The sequence below is a fragment of the Myotis myotis genome, unplaced genomic scaffold (assembly GCF_014108235.1).
Source record: "Myotis myotis isolate mMyoMyo1 unplaced genomic scaffold, mMyoMyo1.p scaffold_m19_p_11, whole genome shotgun sequence".
Taxonomy (NCBI): domain Eukaryota; kingdom Metazoa; phylum Chordata; class Mammalia; order Chiroptera; family Vespertilionidae; genus Myotis; species Myotis myotis.
This window is the reverse complement of record NW_023416315.1, coordinates 12,969,354-12,985,720: the sequence shown is the minus strand read 5'-3', so window position 1 is coordinate 12,985,720 and position 16,367 is coordinate 12,969,354. Positions and strand designations below refer to the sequence as shown.

Sequence of the window (16,367 nt, the reverse complement as noted above, 5' to 3'; positions counted from 1 at the left end):
CGGCTAAAAGGAGGAGCACTAAATGCTTTAAGCAGGGCACTGAAAAATGACTAGATTTTGCTACAATACTCTGGTAGCAGAGTGGGAGGGAGAGGGGGCTAAGGATAGGAAATCTACTTACTTTAAATATTGCTTCACAAAGAGATTAGCCTGAAATGGGGGCTGGAGAGAAGACAGGATATAACATTATTTAATAGGTAAATCAATAGAACTGTGAAGTTGATTACATGTGTGGGGTAATGGAGAGGGAAGTCTCACCTCAGCGGGTGGTCAACCCCTTCTCTCCCCACCCCCGCAATGAGGCAGGCACACAGGAGGAATATGATGTTTGGATCTGTTGCATTTGAGTAGGTATCTGGATGGCAATGTATCGCAGACAGGGAAATTCAGAGGTCTGGGCTAGAGATCTGAATGGGTGGAGGCTTTAGTCGATAGGTGAGAGCCCCAGACCATGTGTATACAGAGCTACCTAGTATCCTCATTTAAATGTTTCAAGGGTATCTTAAATCTTAGTATAGGAATTGTGCTCTTTCTCTCCCCGCAAAGCTGGTCTCCTTCTAGTGTTCTCTCTCAGTAAGAGGCATTACCATTCATATACTAGTAGTTGCACAAAGTAAAATATAGGAGTCATCTTTGACACTTCTCCCTCTCATTCTCTAATTATTTGAACCGAAGGAATACCTTAAAAAGGCAAGTCTGGAAATATGCCATTATTGGAAGCACACAGTCAAGTTTAACATTTCACTAATAGAGCTAAACTTTATTTCCATGTTTATGAAATGTTTATCTATGACGCTGAATACATATATTAGAATTGACTTAACATACAGCTTTGGAGAAAAATTGACATTCTCCACTGAATGGGTTAAAAAGGAATGTAAAACTACAAAATACTTGTTTAAGTGTTTAATTCTAAATTATGGCAAACAGAACAATAAATACCTTGCCATTTTTCCTTTTTCTAGTTTTCCAAATGATAAAATATTTTTTATAACAGTTTATTGCAATAAAGGAAATAAGGGGTAATCACGAAAACCACTTTAACTATATAGTACAAATAAAGAGACTTAATACAGAACACCTATCTCCTATTTAAAATACAAATACTTTATATTATGAATTGAGAGGGATTAACCAATGTCAGCTGCACATCTAATGACTTAAGGAAAGCCATACATGCCACTTGCTTTTGTCTGGAACAGTTAGGCTGATTTAAAGGGCAGCACAGCAGAGTTCTATCTGGTACCTATGCTAACCATTGTTATTCAGAGTGGTGCTTATTGATGGAAATTCAGGGTTAATCAGTTCCAAATGAGTAAGAGTGAACAGAATTAATCATCCCACCCCGCAATCTATGGCCATATCCAAATGTACAGATTTTAGCATTCTCTGAAAGTCTTAAAATTCCTCTAGGTACTCTGAAATTGCTGATATTCACAGTACAAAAAGAATATTGCCTTTAGTTCAATTCCAGTGTTTAAAAAAATTAAATCAAACTTACAGGTGGTATCAGTTATTTGTAATATAGTTCTTTTAATTCTTTATAAGCCCCTTAGAGCACATTTTGTGAAAAGATGCGTTCTTTTTAATAATACTAATCTTTACTTAGATACATTTAAAAATCATCTTAAAATTATTTTCTACCAGAAATTACAGGATGAAAACTTTTACTGAAAGTGAATAAAACTTATTATTCTCATTAAACAAGTGTTTAGAATCATCTGCAAAAACCTATAATTTTAATGTTATAAAAGATGTTTAATAAAGGTAACTCACCGCTCATTAGATTATTTTAAGAAAATACTAATAAAATACTTTCTCATGTAATTGTTCAGGAAGAAAATTTATGGCTTTTCAATTTTTAAAATTTCACATTTAATCAGATTCTTAAATGAGAAAAGAAAGGACGAGAAACAAACTCCATTATCAACTTAACCTCCTACCTTCCCTGAAAGTCAACATTTCTCTTAAAATTGAAGGCACAGTCCTAAAGGGCCAGATAAACATTTCAGGTTTCTGGGCCATGTGGTCACTATTGCAACTACTCTTCTGCTGCTGTCTGGGAAGGCAGCCATAGACAAGATGTTATTTAACAACAACAAAAAAGCAGTCCAAATGTGGCCTGTGGGCTTTAGTTGTCAACCTCTCACTGCCTTAAAAGAGCAGACCTAGCCCGGCCGGCGTGGCTCAGCGCTTGAGCGTCGACCTAGGAACCAGGAGGTCAGGGTTCGATTCCCGGTCAGGGCACATGCCTGGGTTGCGGGCTCGATCCCCGATGTGGGGCGTGCAGGAGGCAGCCCATCCATGATTCTCTCTCATCATGGATGTTTCTATCTCTCTCCCTCTCTCTTTCTCGCCCTCTCTGAAATCAATAAAAAATATTTAAAAAAAAAGAAAAAAAAAGAGCAGACCTAAATATAAACAAATCATCTACAAAACAAAAAAAACCCACCAAAACAAATGGTCGGTCTCCAGTCAGATGTGATGACTGACTCAGAGTCTGGCAGTTAATCACTCTAAAACAGTGGTTCTCAACCTTCCTAATGCTGCAACCCTTTAATACAGTTCCTCATGTTGTGGTGACCCCCAATTTCATTGTTACAAATTGAACATAATTAAAACATAGTGATTAATCACAAAAACAATATGTAATTATATGTGTGTTTTCTGGTGGTCTTAGGCGACCCCTGTGAAAGGGTCATTTGACCCCCAAAGGGGTCGGCGACCCACAGGTTGAGAACCGCTGCTCTAGAACATGTTGATGCTGAATACTTTGAATTTAGCCCATTTTCTTGTTTTGGTTAAGATTCTTCTATTTAAACTCATGTCATCATGCTTTTGACTGGGGATAATTCATCTTCATTTAAGAACTTGCTGGAATATTATTTATTTAGGAATTCAGTTTAAAATAAATGATGTCCATACAATTTAATATTCAATTTAATTTTAAAAAAACTTAATGAAAATATAACAGAATCAAAAAGTTTAAAATAAGTACACTCACTACCCATTCCAGTATTAAGTCATATCAACTATAGAATAGGAAAAATAAATTCAGACGTGTACTTTAAAATACACTACTTCCACTTCTGTCAATATTTCACATTTACGTATATATTCTATAGCGGAAGCAGAAATTCTTTCTAAAAACATTATCTCCTTAAAATCTTGAGGTGCATATTATAGCCACAGGCAATATCTGACATATAAAACTGCAGTACAGGCCTTTCAAATTTGGCATTTCACTGGTACAATACAATGACCAATATATATAATCACTGTACAGTGCCTAGACATTCCAGTAAGAACCATTATTTTCTTTAATGTAGAATGATTAATATATATTCTACAAGGGGGCAGTGAGGTTAGTAATTCTATAGGGTGTGTCCGGACATAATTTTAAAATTGTACAATAACACAAACAACTTTGTTAAGGCCATGTTTTATTTGCTGATTAATGGACAAAAGGCAATGTAATTTATCTTCAAGTATTTTCTTGAAAGTCTGTGCTCATAAAAATCATGAAAAGTTGGAAAGACTGTTAAATCACTGAAACATTAAATATATCGTACACAATCTTGTTTGTACAAAAATACAAGTTAAATATAAACATAAAGCAATCATGACAACTTTATGCAAATCTGTTTTATGTGATCTTTAGTTATATATAAAAGTTTCTCAGTTCTGTTGAGAAAAGATCAATACCAGATTAAATTACTATCTATTGGCAAAGGGCCCTAAAAAGCTTACTTTAGCATTAATCTTTGATGTGGTCAAGTGCATTGCCTAATTAAAATCACCTAAACACTGGGGAGAAAAAAGAAAGGGCAGTATGTCCATAAACCAACAAATAATTTGGCTGTAATGTATCATAAAACAAAGAAACCCCACACATCTGTACAATGAACATTATGTATCACACACTCACCCACACCGGTGTATAGGTGCGTGCATGTACATGCACACACAGAGGCAAGGACACACACCCAGTCATAAAACAAAGCCTAATGAGGTGCTACTTCCAGTTCAATATTCAGCTTTGCATTTTTTCTTACTTCATCAAATGAATAGCTTTTTGTCACCTTCCCATTCTTGAAGACAGTATGGAGAAGATCCTGCACAAATTTAACAATACTAAAGTTTAATGATTATACTCTCAAGCAAAATACTTAAGCCATGCTCATGAATTAGACTGACTAGTCAAATACAGAGATGTTGATGGTGTTCAATTATGAAATAATTTTATACACAAAGGATGCTGGTGGAGCAGTCAGACAGCAAGGCACTATCTAAAATGGCTATGTAGAAATATTTAACTTTTATGAACAGGAATGATCTAAATACTACATTCTTAAAAAAGTTGACCTTGAAGGATAAACCAAAACACTTAGATGCCCCATTTTTTTTTTTCAGGTGGAAGATGCATTGCCTAGAACGATGGCTGTTGATAATTACCATTGACGGTGCAACAAAGGAAATCTTCCCTTGTTCCTACCCAACAAGCTCAACACCAGGTTAATAAATGCATAAGCCTGGAGTTTAATAAAAACAAAAACAATTATTATTTCTAAGCTAATGCACAGTGACTGATTTTTATTTTGTGTATATCCAAAAGTCACTGATACAAGTAACCTATTTGATCCCGGCAAGGGTAGCAAAGATAGACTAAGAAATCAGTACTAAATTCCCTTTTGAGTTTGGGAAAGCCACTCCTGTCTCACGAAGGAATTATCTATCTCTAATTTCTCTTTTAAAAATCTGTAAGTAATCTACCATGCTTAACTTTTCCATTTATTCTTAAGATTGTGATACATAACATTATCTAATATTTTCGTGATACGTAACATCTAATATTTTCGTCATGTTTCAAATCACACTGCTCTAGTTGTATCTTTCATAAAGTTAAACAATCTATAAAAAATGGTGGTTCTTATTCTTAAATCAAAATGCTTAATTTTAAGTTAATTACTACCTTAAATATTCTAGAATTCACATACTCTTAAAAATCAATGCCTTTTAAAAAATAAGTTATGATGATGCCTTTAAAAAAATAAGTTATGACTGTCTACAGTAATTCAGCAAAGTCCTGGTAGCTATAAGAGTTAAGTGAAGGCTACTCAAAGGACAGTATTAACAGGCTATATAAAGGAATCTAATTCTAAAAGTTCATTTAGAAACATATTTTTTTAATTAAAGGTAACAAAATGATTTTTCATTCTGGCTCAAAATCATAAAAGTAACAAGCAGAATATCAGATATGGTATAATGAATCTCAAGTACTAAATTAGTGTGCTTACATTTAATATAAACTTTTCTGTGAAAATATAAGTATTCATTAGTTTCCCTAAAAAAAATGAATGTTTTTAATCCAGTGGGTTAAGAATTAGAAATTTTATAACTTTTGAGTTCACAAATTTAAATGTACTTTTGTATATTAAAGATCATATGGACTCCTTTAGCATAAGCATACTACACATTTTTCCTATTTGGTTGACCTGAATCAGAAAACTTGGTTAAGGCTAGGTTTCGCCATTTATTCGTTATGTAATCTGAATCAGTCATGTAGTTTTCACATTTGACACTACTAAGATAACATAATTTGCCTTTTTAGCCCATGGAGTTGCCCTGAGAATCAAATGAGACTAAAGAAAACCATCTAAATTGGATTCTATTTTTTAAAATGGGATTATCTTTAGCATGTTAGAATTTGGATAAAATAAAAGCCCTTCTTTTTTCTGTTAAAATGACCAAAGTTTAATATAATATAAATAGCTATGAGAAGTGTAATAATAATATCCTTTTTTTTATTTTGGTAGAAAATATATGAATAACAGCAAGGAAAAAGTCTTAACAGGAAGTATGTGTCTTCCCTTGGTCTCAGGAATCTGTTTCAACAAAGAAGGGTTTTCTTTCTACCCCTCTCTGGGCTGGGAAACAAATTTGACCCCGCAGGAGGCACTTTACCATTTGGGCCAAAAATATGGAACGCTTCACGAATTTTCGTGTCATCCTTGCGCAGGGGCCATGCTTATCTTCTCTGTATCGTTCCAATTTTAGTATATGTGCTGCTGAAGCAAGCACATAATAATAATATCCTTAAAGTATTCTTAATACGCCTCTTCAGAAAAAATTGACTGCTAATTGACAGTAAGAGTAAGATAAAAAACACAGCTTGTTGAAGCTCAGCAGTAACTACCCTGCTGGTCACTATTTGGAAACACTTTTACTTTTTAAATGTTACAAAATATTTCACCCAATATGTACAAGTCTCATATTTATGATTTAGCCACTTTTTGTTTTTCGTCTTATTTCGGCAGGCTCAGTCAACTATTGTTTATTTTACAATAAAACTACTTTATCCTCCAAGAAAAAACTGTTCTGAAAATTTAAAATTAAAATACAACATAAAAGCCTCCTTTCTTAATTAGGAGAGCCAAGCTACTACTGGTAAAAGGAAAACAAAAAAAGGGGGGGAGGGGCACAAAAGAAATCCAATCAGCATAGATACATACATGACCGTATTCCTCAAGGTCTCCTTTTCCTTCCTCAAGTGTAACAAAATTTCCTGCTGGTGTTTTATGTAAAGATAATCGACCTTTCTTAGACCTTTTGTTGGGATCAGCAACTGGGTCTTTGAAGACATTAACCTTGAATCCAAATTCAGAAAGAAAAAAGATTAATCGTCAGAAATGGTCATTCATTTCCTATTAAAAAGTAACCCTATATACATAATTTGCAAATAAATTTTAAGGCAATTTTTAGGTGTAATGAAACCAATCCACTCCAGGCTTTTAGAAACATAATTCTAACCTGTTTTGGAGGACAGAGTGAGTTCTTTGTTAGGAAAAAAGCAAAATCCAAATCTTGACTATTTTTTCTTACCAATGCCGAATACCTAATACTCCTTTTGTAGGAAATATTTGATGTTAACATGTGATCCTTAAGGTATCTCCTTTTATATCACACCTTATCTTTATACTGATCTAAGTATAGCACAGACATGCTATTGAAAAACAAATCTACGTCAACTCAATTATATAATCTGTGGCTCCAGAACTAGGATTTTACTAAGTATGGCTTTCCTATTTCATAACCTTTGCATTTTGTTACTTTTTACTCTATTATATTGTTACTGTCAGAAGCAAATTGATCTAGAGAACCTCAAGAGCAGAATGTTTGTTTCAGGATCAGAAAGGTAGGAGGCAAAACCTAAGAAGCAGATGGGTCAATCCCATAACTCTCCAAAGAAAGATGGAGGTAAATAAAGCAGGGGACCTAACCAGGTGTTCTCAGGAGAGTATTCTCCACCCTCACCCTTTGACCCACAGACTCTCAAGAGCTATGAAGCCTAGGGCAGTGGCCGGCAAACTGTGGCTCGCGAGCCACAGTGTGGCCATGAAGTTTCAATCACACTGTATGTGGTATTTTGTGGAAGAGCCACACTCAAGGGGCCACAGTTTGCCGACCACTGGCCTAGGGGGATTGTTGTTCAGTTGCCGAGCAGCCTGGGTTTCCCTATTCTAAGGCTACTAGAACATGATTCTGGTGTCACAACTCCAGTATCATACTCTACTTTCCTAAAATACTGTTTTGATAGTGTTTACATGCTTATCATTCATATACGATGGCTAGGTTAGCTGATGTTCCAGATCAAATATGGTCAACTTTTTGATTCAAAGTTATATACAGAAGCAGTGGAAAATGACTGACCTGCATTATCTTTTAATCTCTCATCTTATTTTTTCTGGTCTTGTTATTATCTAATGTCTCTTTCCCTTTTTTTCAGCCAGAGTCAGTAATAACTGATAATATATTAATGCTTCAGGACCATTATTATCCTTTATTATTGCATTCAATAACTGCATTCTACCTAGATACATAAAGAAGGTACTAACACAGGAGTAAAAGTTAAAAGACATACCCCAAGGCCATTGGTTACAACATAGCTACATTTAAAGGAACAATTCAAAAGATCTCTTGTTAATTTTTGTAGCAAAGCTCCACCAGAACCAAAGGCAATATTTTCAATACTCCATTTTTTTTGCTTCATGCCTTCTACAACCTAGAATATTAAAAAATAAAAACAAAAACTAAGTAAACTGGAAAAGAAATGAGGTAATTTTCCTTGAGTCATATTGATGAATAAAGCATCCTAAAGTTGTATTATAACATAGTGAATGATGAAATTAAGAGTAGGCCTATACAAAACTATATCCCACATTTTCTTTTAAAAGCCCCAAATACCCCAAAAAGGACAAACTGAGGGATAAGTGTGGAAGGAATGGATTTCATTCATAGTCCCTGAATTTGTGTTGTTGTCATCATTGTAACTGTGGTTAGGGTTGGGGAAATGAGAGAAAAAAATTGGCTATACATGCTATTGAAAAGGTTACTTGAGTAAACTTACCTGTCTCCTGTAGTTGTTGCCCAGATACCAGTAGCACAAGCAATGGGACCTAGACATTTGCCCTGAATTTCTACACTCTAGGAATGACTAATCACTCCTAATAAATCTCAATACATGTTATCACATGTCATAATGCATATCATATCTAATGGGGCATTTAAATAAAGCAACAGGTATTGGTGGTAAAACAATATAAAATACTCTCTGCTACATATCATTCAGACATTGGCAGAGTTATTTTACTCTGGCTAGAACTCCAGTGCCCTAAGCAAAATTATGAATAGACTAGGCATTCATTTATCATTGGATCACTTTTGGCAGAATGATGATCTACAAGCCAGAGAGACCTGAATGAACATATAGTTCTGGCAGCTAAAGTAGTTTTTTCAAGTGACACATAATTTTAAAGTTATATTAATTTATTAAGCTACATTATTATTGTCATTTATATTTCTTTTTCCCAAGTAGGATTTATTTACCTAGCATGTCTATTTGTAATAGAAGGGTGCAAGTGCAATTTAATTTCATGAGATGAGTCAAAAGGAAGTATTGGAAAATCTGGTTCCATTTTACTGAAATAGAACTTTCAGAAACGATTAGAAAACCATAAGCAAATTTAATAGTTTTATGTAAATCATAAATATCAATTCGCCATATTCCCCTCAAATACTAAGAGTCTTGACCTGACATCTATTATTTTCAACTCTGAATGATAAAAGTATATAAACTCCAAGGACCTTCAACTTTTAACAATCTCACATTTAAAAAGGCAGACTTTTTCCTTAAATCCCAACCATCAAATTCTATTGCTATATGTCAGGAATCACTATGAAAACATACACAATTTATTTTAAAGCAATTCCTTGGCTATACATAAACTCAGTCTCATGTCTATTATATCAGAACCCAACAGTATACTAAGGTTCTGGATTCAGATTTTTCATTGAAATAACTGAACAAAGTATAACTAAAACAATAATAAAATCCTTATAAAATAATACAAAATTAAGACATATTCCAAAAGAGTGGATTTCAATATGGGAGAAATGCAAAGAGTAGAAAAGAAACAGATAGATGGAGGATAAGGTGGTTTAGTTAAAAACGCATCACCCTAGCCAGTGAGCAGTGGTTAGAGCACTGGCCAGAGCACCCAAGAGTCTTGAGTTCCATTCCAGGTCAAGGGCATGTACCTGGGTTGCAGGTTCAATCCCTGGCATACGGGAGGCAACCAATCAATGTGTCTCTCTCACATTGATGTTTCTGTTTCTCTCTCCCCCTCCCTCCCTCCCTCCCACCCTCTCTCTAGAAAATCAATGGGAAAAATATCGAGTGAGGATTAACAAGAAAAAATAGAGAAAATTGTTTCAGACCTGTCACATGATTTTAGATATGCCTCAGAAGCGTAAGAATGAAGAAATGACAAAGAACAGTAATCACACAGTATCTGTATTTCTGGCCCAGTTACTTTAAGATATTCTTCCCATACAGCTGCACCAGAAGTTATAAAATTTAGAAAATTTGGAGTTAAAATTTAAGTGAATCATTCTGTTAAGAGTACAGGAAATTACAGAATTAGGGAAAAAATACTACTTAAAAATATTTACACATACAGTCAAGCAGAAGGAAATCTGACTAGACATAAACTGACAAAATTTAACTGTTAAGACACTACTCTCCATTTCCTATTTTATGCCCATGGTATTTAGATAAAAAGTTAATGTGCTCCTATCATTAAGATTTATATAAATCCTCTATTTAGTCTCTGGACCAAAGTTATGAAGGTCAAGGGAAATTTCCTAGAAAGGAAAAGGGTTCTAGGGAAAGAACAGTAGGATAGTTACAGTGAAAGAAAAGTGTTTCAACTATGTGGGACTTCATTTGCAAAGAAATCTTCTTACCAATTTTGAGAATTTGGTATCATCTTAACATCATTTTTTTTTAAAAAATATATTTTATTGATTTTTTACAGAGAGGAAGGGAGAGAGACAGAGAGTTAGAAACATCGATGAGAGAGAAACATCGATCAGCCGCCTCCTGCACATCTCCCACTGGGGATGTGCCCGCAACCCAGGCACATGCCCTTGACCGGAACCAAACCTAGGACCCTTCAGTCCGCAGGCCGACGCTCTATCCACTGAGCCAAACCGGTTTCGGCCATCTTAACATCATTAATGAACTACTCCAATAGAAAGGTCTCCATGATAATCAAGATGACTGAATAGCTAACTGAGATACAAACAGAGAAGACAATCTGTTTTGTCCAACACAGGAGAATTTTGCCTCTTTTTGTAAATAAGCAGACTGATTTTGGTACACACAAACTAGGACATGCTTAACATTGTAAACTTCATGGGAAAGACTGATGGTGAGTAACAGTACAGGAAGTGAGGCTGATAGTCAATAAAAGAAGCCAGTTGTTTGAAATTAAACAGATTTTTCATTTTGTCAAAATTAGGCATCTAATTTAGTATATATACAAAGCAAAACCACTAGATGGATTATTCATTCTCTTTCTAAAAACTTATTTGACCCACCTCCAATATGAAGAAAGCAGCTGTCACCCCTAAGGTAAATCAACACGAGTACATTCGCATTACACAAACTTCATTCTCTGATCATTCTGTTCAAAGTTTCACCAATGCAAAAGAGTATTTGTCTCAATATCTGACTCCTTGTTCATAGTTAAAAAGGGCAAAGAAAGAAAAGCCAAAAGCTTCAGTTTTTTAAAGAAAGTTAAAATAACAAGTTGGATTGAACAAACCAACTTAAAGAGTTCACCACCAGAAAAAGGAAGGGCAGATATAAGCAGTGGGAAGAGCACAATACAGTGGGGTTTCTGAACCTGGTACAGAACCCTGTCCACGTTTCTTCACCTGAAAGGGGAATAAAGAAGATATCTGCTAAGCTGCCTAAAATGCAGGAATTGGGTAATAGTTCTTAACTGATACCCAGATAAGAAACCTTTAATTCAGCTGAGCTAAGGAGACAACAGCAACTACATATGACAGCTGGGATTTCTATAATCCTCCTCCTCAATGCAAACTTTTCTTCCTTCTCTTTCACATGAAAGCTCCTAATGTCCCAACATCAAACGAGTTTCCACTTTTCTTAGGCAAAGCAGTATGGGAGAGTTGGTGGAAGAAACCTCATTTGTTATTCCAAGAAATCTATTTCAGATACCTCCTTTTGGAACATTAAATGCACATTACCACAGAAATACTGTTTTGTTATATTCCGTAGTTCTTACTTTTAAGTGAACCTTTGGAAAACTATAATTTGGGTACTGATCTCACTCTAACCACACACCAAACTCTTTCAAGCAGAAAAATCTTTGATAACCTGTGTTAGACAAGTGGATGCCAATGGAGATTGATATACATTAAAATGTCAGTGGCTACAATGGCAGACAGTCCACATTATGAAATTGGTGATATCCTTAACTTCTATGGAGTATATTTTATGAAATTATAGCTCTTTAGGAGCTTATTTGAGAATAAAAGAAGCAAAAGTTTTGATGTATGCGTTATGTTGCTAAATCTAACAAAAATAGTGATAACATTTAAGGCTTAATTTAGAAGAGCTAACAAACCATTTTATAATTTTGAAAAAGCACATATTAATACCATTTGGGTTTCACATTGTTAGAGTATGTGAAGCTCCATTCTATTAAAACTGGGACCTATATGAGCAGTGTTAAGACTTGTTTTAATACAAGAAACATTCCTTGACTGGCAATTTCTTGTTTCTTAATGATATTTTTCTTTTTTGTTAATCCTCACCTGAGGATATTTTTTCCATTGCTTTCAAAGAGTGAAAGGGAGAGATGGGGGAAGAGAGAAAGAAACATTGGTGTGAGAGAAACACATGAATTGGTTGCCTCCCACATGTGCCCCAAGCGGAGGCATGGTGTGAACCTACAACCCAGGTACCTGCCCTTGATTGGGAATAGAACCTGTGACCCATTAGTGCTTGAGGGCCGACACTCTAATCACTGAGCATACCAGCCAGAGCAGTGATATTTCTTTAGGTTCATCATCCAGGGTGGCCACTGAGGACTAGGAATATAAATGAGGTTTCACTGGTACTTTTATACCTTAACTAGTTAACTGCCATGACATTTTGAATTTAATTAAAAAAGGTCTGCCACTTGTGTCTATAGACGCTGATGTCGTACAAATGGTTACTATTACTTATAAAATTTAAGCAATTAACAGAAAAGGCATACAGTATATATTATTAAAAACACTTATGAAAAGAATCACAATTGTGCTGAAATTATGTGTTTCTCAAACTAATAAAAAGGAACTTAATTATTATTACCTTATTGGAACACTTAGTATAAACACGTACCTCTTGTAAGGTATTAATATCTACTCCATCCCCTTGAATAACTCGAAGATAAGATGGCAGCAACTTGTAGCCCTTTGAGTTCTCAGTAATAGGAAATTTCTTACCTAAAATATCCAAAACCTGTATAGAAAAATACCCAACAAAAAAATAACTAAAAGTGAAAATGAAAAACAAGTGTAAAAGCTTTGCAAAGTTAATGACTTTGCTTTGCTAGACAATCTTGAGAATATAATCAACTTACTTAAAAAATTTTATAACACTATGCATAAACCTTCTAAAATTTAGTCTCAATTCCTTTTATGTTACAGACATAAAACATATTTTCTATCAAGTCATTTTATACAGTAAAGTGGCTCAAACCATAAGATTTTCCTTCTCTCAAATTATATAGATTCAGGAAAAGAACCTACCCCAAACATCTTAACATTAGGAGCTTAAAACAGTAAATACAAAAATAGTTTTAAAAGGTATATAAAACACCATTTATCATGATTATACTTTTGATTTTCATTTATTCTGCTTGTGCCCAATAGTTTTATTTGATTTAATTTTGACAAAGCAAATATAAATCTATTTGAATTACAAAGTTCAGAGAAATATGATATGCAGGCAAAGCTGGAAATGAAACTCATATAACCCAGTTTCCCTGAAGTTCCCCTCACTTAAAGATGACACCCATTTTTTAGGCCAAATTGCATAATATGTGAATCATACCACTCATTAACTACTAAAAGTTTTATAGCAGCTGAAATACCTAAACATTGATTTAACTTTGAAAGCTTGGCCAGAGATTCAAAAGACCTATCAGAGAATTTTTCTCCACAACAATCATTCCCTTTTCCTAAATAAATTGATTTAAGATTCTAACAATGCATAGATTCCATATTGATGAATTAGGTTATTTTTAAAACTAGGTCTACACATTTTTTTATTAGGTAACAGTTAAAACATGAAACCTGTTAAGTTTGCTAAAACCAGATCTGTAAATATTTCAGGCTAAGACTTTAAGATTGGCCCATTATTAATAGGATAGGAAAAGATTTCCTTGATTCTATATCCCCCTTTCTTAAGGGGTATTTTATCATCTAATTATTAGATGGGAAACTGTGGTAAAGTGAGAAGGTGACAATGGATACTTGGCTTATTTTACATGTTGTGTGACCCTGAGCAAGTTACTTTAACCTCTCTCTCTAAATCTGTCTATAAAAAAAGAGGATGTAATATTTATCAGAGTTTTCATAGAGATTAAGTGACACAGCTTAAGTAAAGCATCTAACAAAGTATTTTTCTAGTAGGAGGGATCAAATAACCTGCTCTTAGTTAGTACTTTTCAAAGAAGGCAAACCAAGTCCTGAACACTAAACACAGACAATACTGCTATGTTGATGATCGAAGTATTTTTTAAAAAACACTACTTGAAAAGTATTTCTAATATTTTTTTTACCACCTCACCTTGCACATGTTTCTTTTGCACTAAGAATTTCAAAGTTATAAACTTGGTAACCAAATCACAGGATTCATTAAAATGGTAATGCTATCAATTAATTTTGAAAGTAAGCAGAAAATATCAACAGTACTTAATTGTTTATTTGACAATATATATAAATAACCCATAACTAAGGGTATCCTTTCTATTATTGTGTGACCTTGGGCAAATCTATTACTCTCTCTGGGCTGCAACTCTAAAGTAAGAGCTAAGATAACTCTGAAAATGGTATGTGTATAAATGTAATTAAAAGTAGTGTTGCCCTAACTGGTTTGGCTCAGTGGATAGAGCATCAGCCTGCGGATGCAAGGGTCCCAGGTTCGATTCCGGTCAAGGGCATGTACCTTGGTTGCAGGCACGTACCCAGTAGGGCGTGTGCAGGAGGCAGCTGATCGATGTTTCTCTCTCATTGATGTTTCTAACTCTCTATCCCTCTCCCTTCCTCTCTATAAAAAAATCAATAAAATATATTTTTTAAAAAATAAAATAAAAGTAGTGGTGATGCAGCTGGTCGATAGTATTTTAATAATCAAGTTATGTATTAAAATTTACCTTTAATACAGTGTCAAGAGGATTTCCAGAATCAGGTCTGATTATTAGTGGTGCCTCTGAACTTCTTGATACTATTAAATGTCTTAGATCTTCACCCCATATTTTCTCACACGCATTATAAATGTCATAACTATCGCTGACCACAGATACAGGCACTGATGAAAACTGTGTTACTATATGTTCAAAAGCATCTTTTTCATGGTCTTTCCCCCAAGCTGTTATGGTACTAGAAAACAAAATGAAAATACAGATTTACTCAGGCAGACACATTACCTATTCCTGAATCATATCTCATGGTTACTATACTATATCATCAACACTGCAAAAAAAAGTGAGTGATTTAGTTTAATGAATGCACACCTGAGGGTTAACTGAGTAGCTCAGCCAAACCACCCCTCTTATAATTATTTTAAAGACTTAAAGTAATATCACTCCTCTCCAGTAATTATTTTAGCTTTCAAGTCCTATTGAACTTTTTTGGGGGCATTTAAACTTACTAAATGCACTTTATTTGTTATGTCAAGATGTTATGTCAAGATGTTAGAAAGAATGAACACATGCTCCCACCATTTGTTAGGCAATGTAAACACTTGGCTCCCTCCTGTGAATTTTCAAAACCATGTACCAATAATAGTAGGCATATAATTTATCTTTTTCACCTTTCAAATTCTTATACTTAAAGGCAATTACTTAAACTATACTGTAGATACATATAGTCAACTAATTCTTTACCTGTTATGTCTTCAAATGGCTCCTAATTGTCATTTATTTCATGTATAGGTTATCCACTAATTAACATATATCCAGGGAATAAGAATATTAATATTTAGTTTGAGCAAAACATAATTTAGGTGGAAAATAAAGTGTGAGAGTTTCTATGAGTGACTTTTACAATGTCCTCAATAATGGTTCTTCTTATTGAATAGATTAATATTATATAATTTAAGAACCTGTTGGTTTCCTAATATGGGGTGGGCAAAAGTAGGTTAATAATAACAATAATAAATTGTTAAGTAATAAATGTAACAATAATTAATAAATAATAATACAAGGATAAACTGTTTTGAGTACTCGCAACTGTAAACCCACTTTTGTCCACTCCTGTATATAATTTTTTAAATTCTTAGAATGAATTTGAAAATTGCCATTTTCTCATGCCAAGCAATTTTTCTTCCCTAATTTTCTAGTCTTTGCCTCTACCCCATTTTTTGTAAGTAAAATAATGAAAAATAAGACAACTCATTCACTATAAAATCCCATGTAGGTAAACGTTTATCTCAAAACTTTTTGAAGGGTCATATGAATTTAGGTTGGAAATTGTCATTTTATTTTTACTTTTTTTCTAAAGGATTAGAGTAGCCAACTTTTCCCGTGCTGTCAATGGTATGCTGGGGATAGCAGAGTATATACAATTCATGGTTAGAGAGACTACTCTTGCCTGAAATGGAAAGATAGTCTATTTATGTAGTGAACACTCTTCTAAACTATAAAGGCTACCAGTAGCTATGCTGCTAACTCTCTAACTCAAGCAACTGCAGGCTATGGGAAAATTAGGACATGATGAAAAAAAGC

At 34.2% G+C, this 16,367-nt stretch overlaps 1 protein-coding gene, 1 long non-coding RNA gene and 1 other non-coding gene across 5 annotated transcripts in view; 1 reads left to right on the top strand and 2 right to left on the bottom strand.

The window, feature by feature from the left end:
- The window catches only part of LOC118666008, a 35,084-nt gene extending 30,508 nt beyond the window's left edge, over positions 1-4,576 (top strand). Inside the window, exon 2 of the long non-coding RNA XR_004970800.1 lies at positions 4,414-4,576. This is a non-coding gene — a long non-coding RNA (uncharacterized LOC118666008). The remainder of the gene's footprint in view (positions 1-4,413) is intronic.
- Positions 2,923-16,367, bottom strand: part of NAMPT (nicotinamide phosphoribosyltransferase) — a 35,867-nt gene continuing 22,422 nt past the window's right edge. For 2 of the 3 annotated variants that reach the window (XM_036327545.1, XM_036327547.1), the window contains 5 exons: positions 14,796-15,021; positions 12,758-12,877; positions 7,922-8,062; positions 6,513-6,647; positions 2,923-4,115 (listed from right to left, as the gene is read on the bottom strand). In XM_036327545.1, coding sequence (XP_036183438.1) covers positions 4,005-4,115; positions 6,513-6,647; positions 7,922-8,062; positions 12,758-12,877; positions 14,796-15,021 — 733 coding nt within the window. In that variant the 3' untranslated portion in view covers positions 2,923-4,004. The remainder of the gene's footprint in view (positions 4,116-6,512; positions 6,648-7,921; positions 8,063-12,757; positions 12,878-14,795; positions 15,022-16,367) is intronic. The other variant, XM_036327546.1, reaches the window with a different exon arrangement.
- On the bottom strand, positions 5,975-6,081 carry LOC118666729. The gene has a single exon (XR_004971056.1). It is a non-coding gene; the product is annotated as a U6 spliceosomal RNA (small nuclear RNA).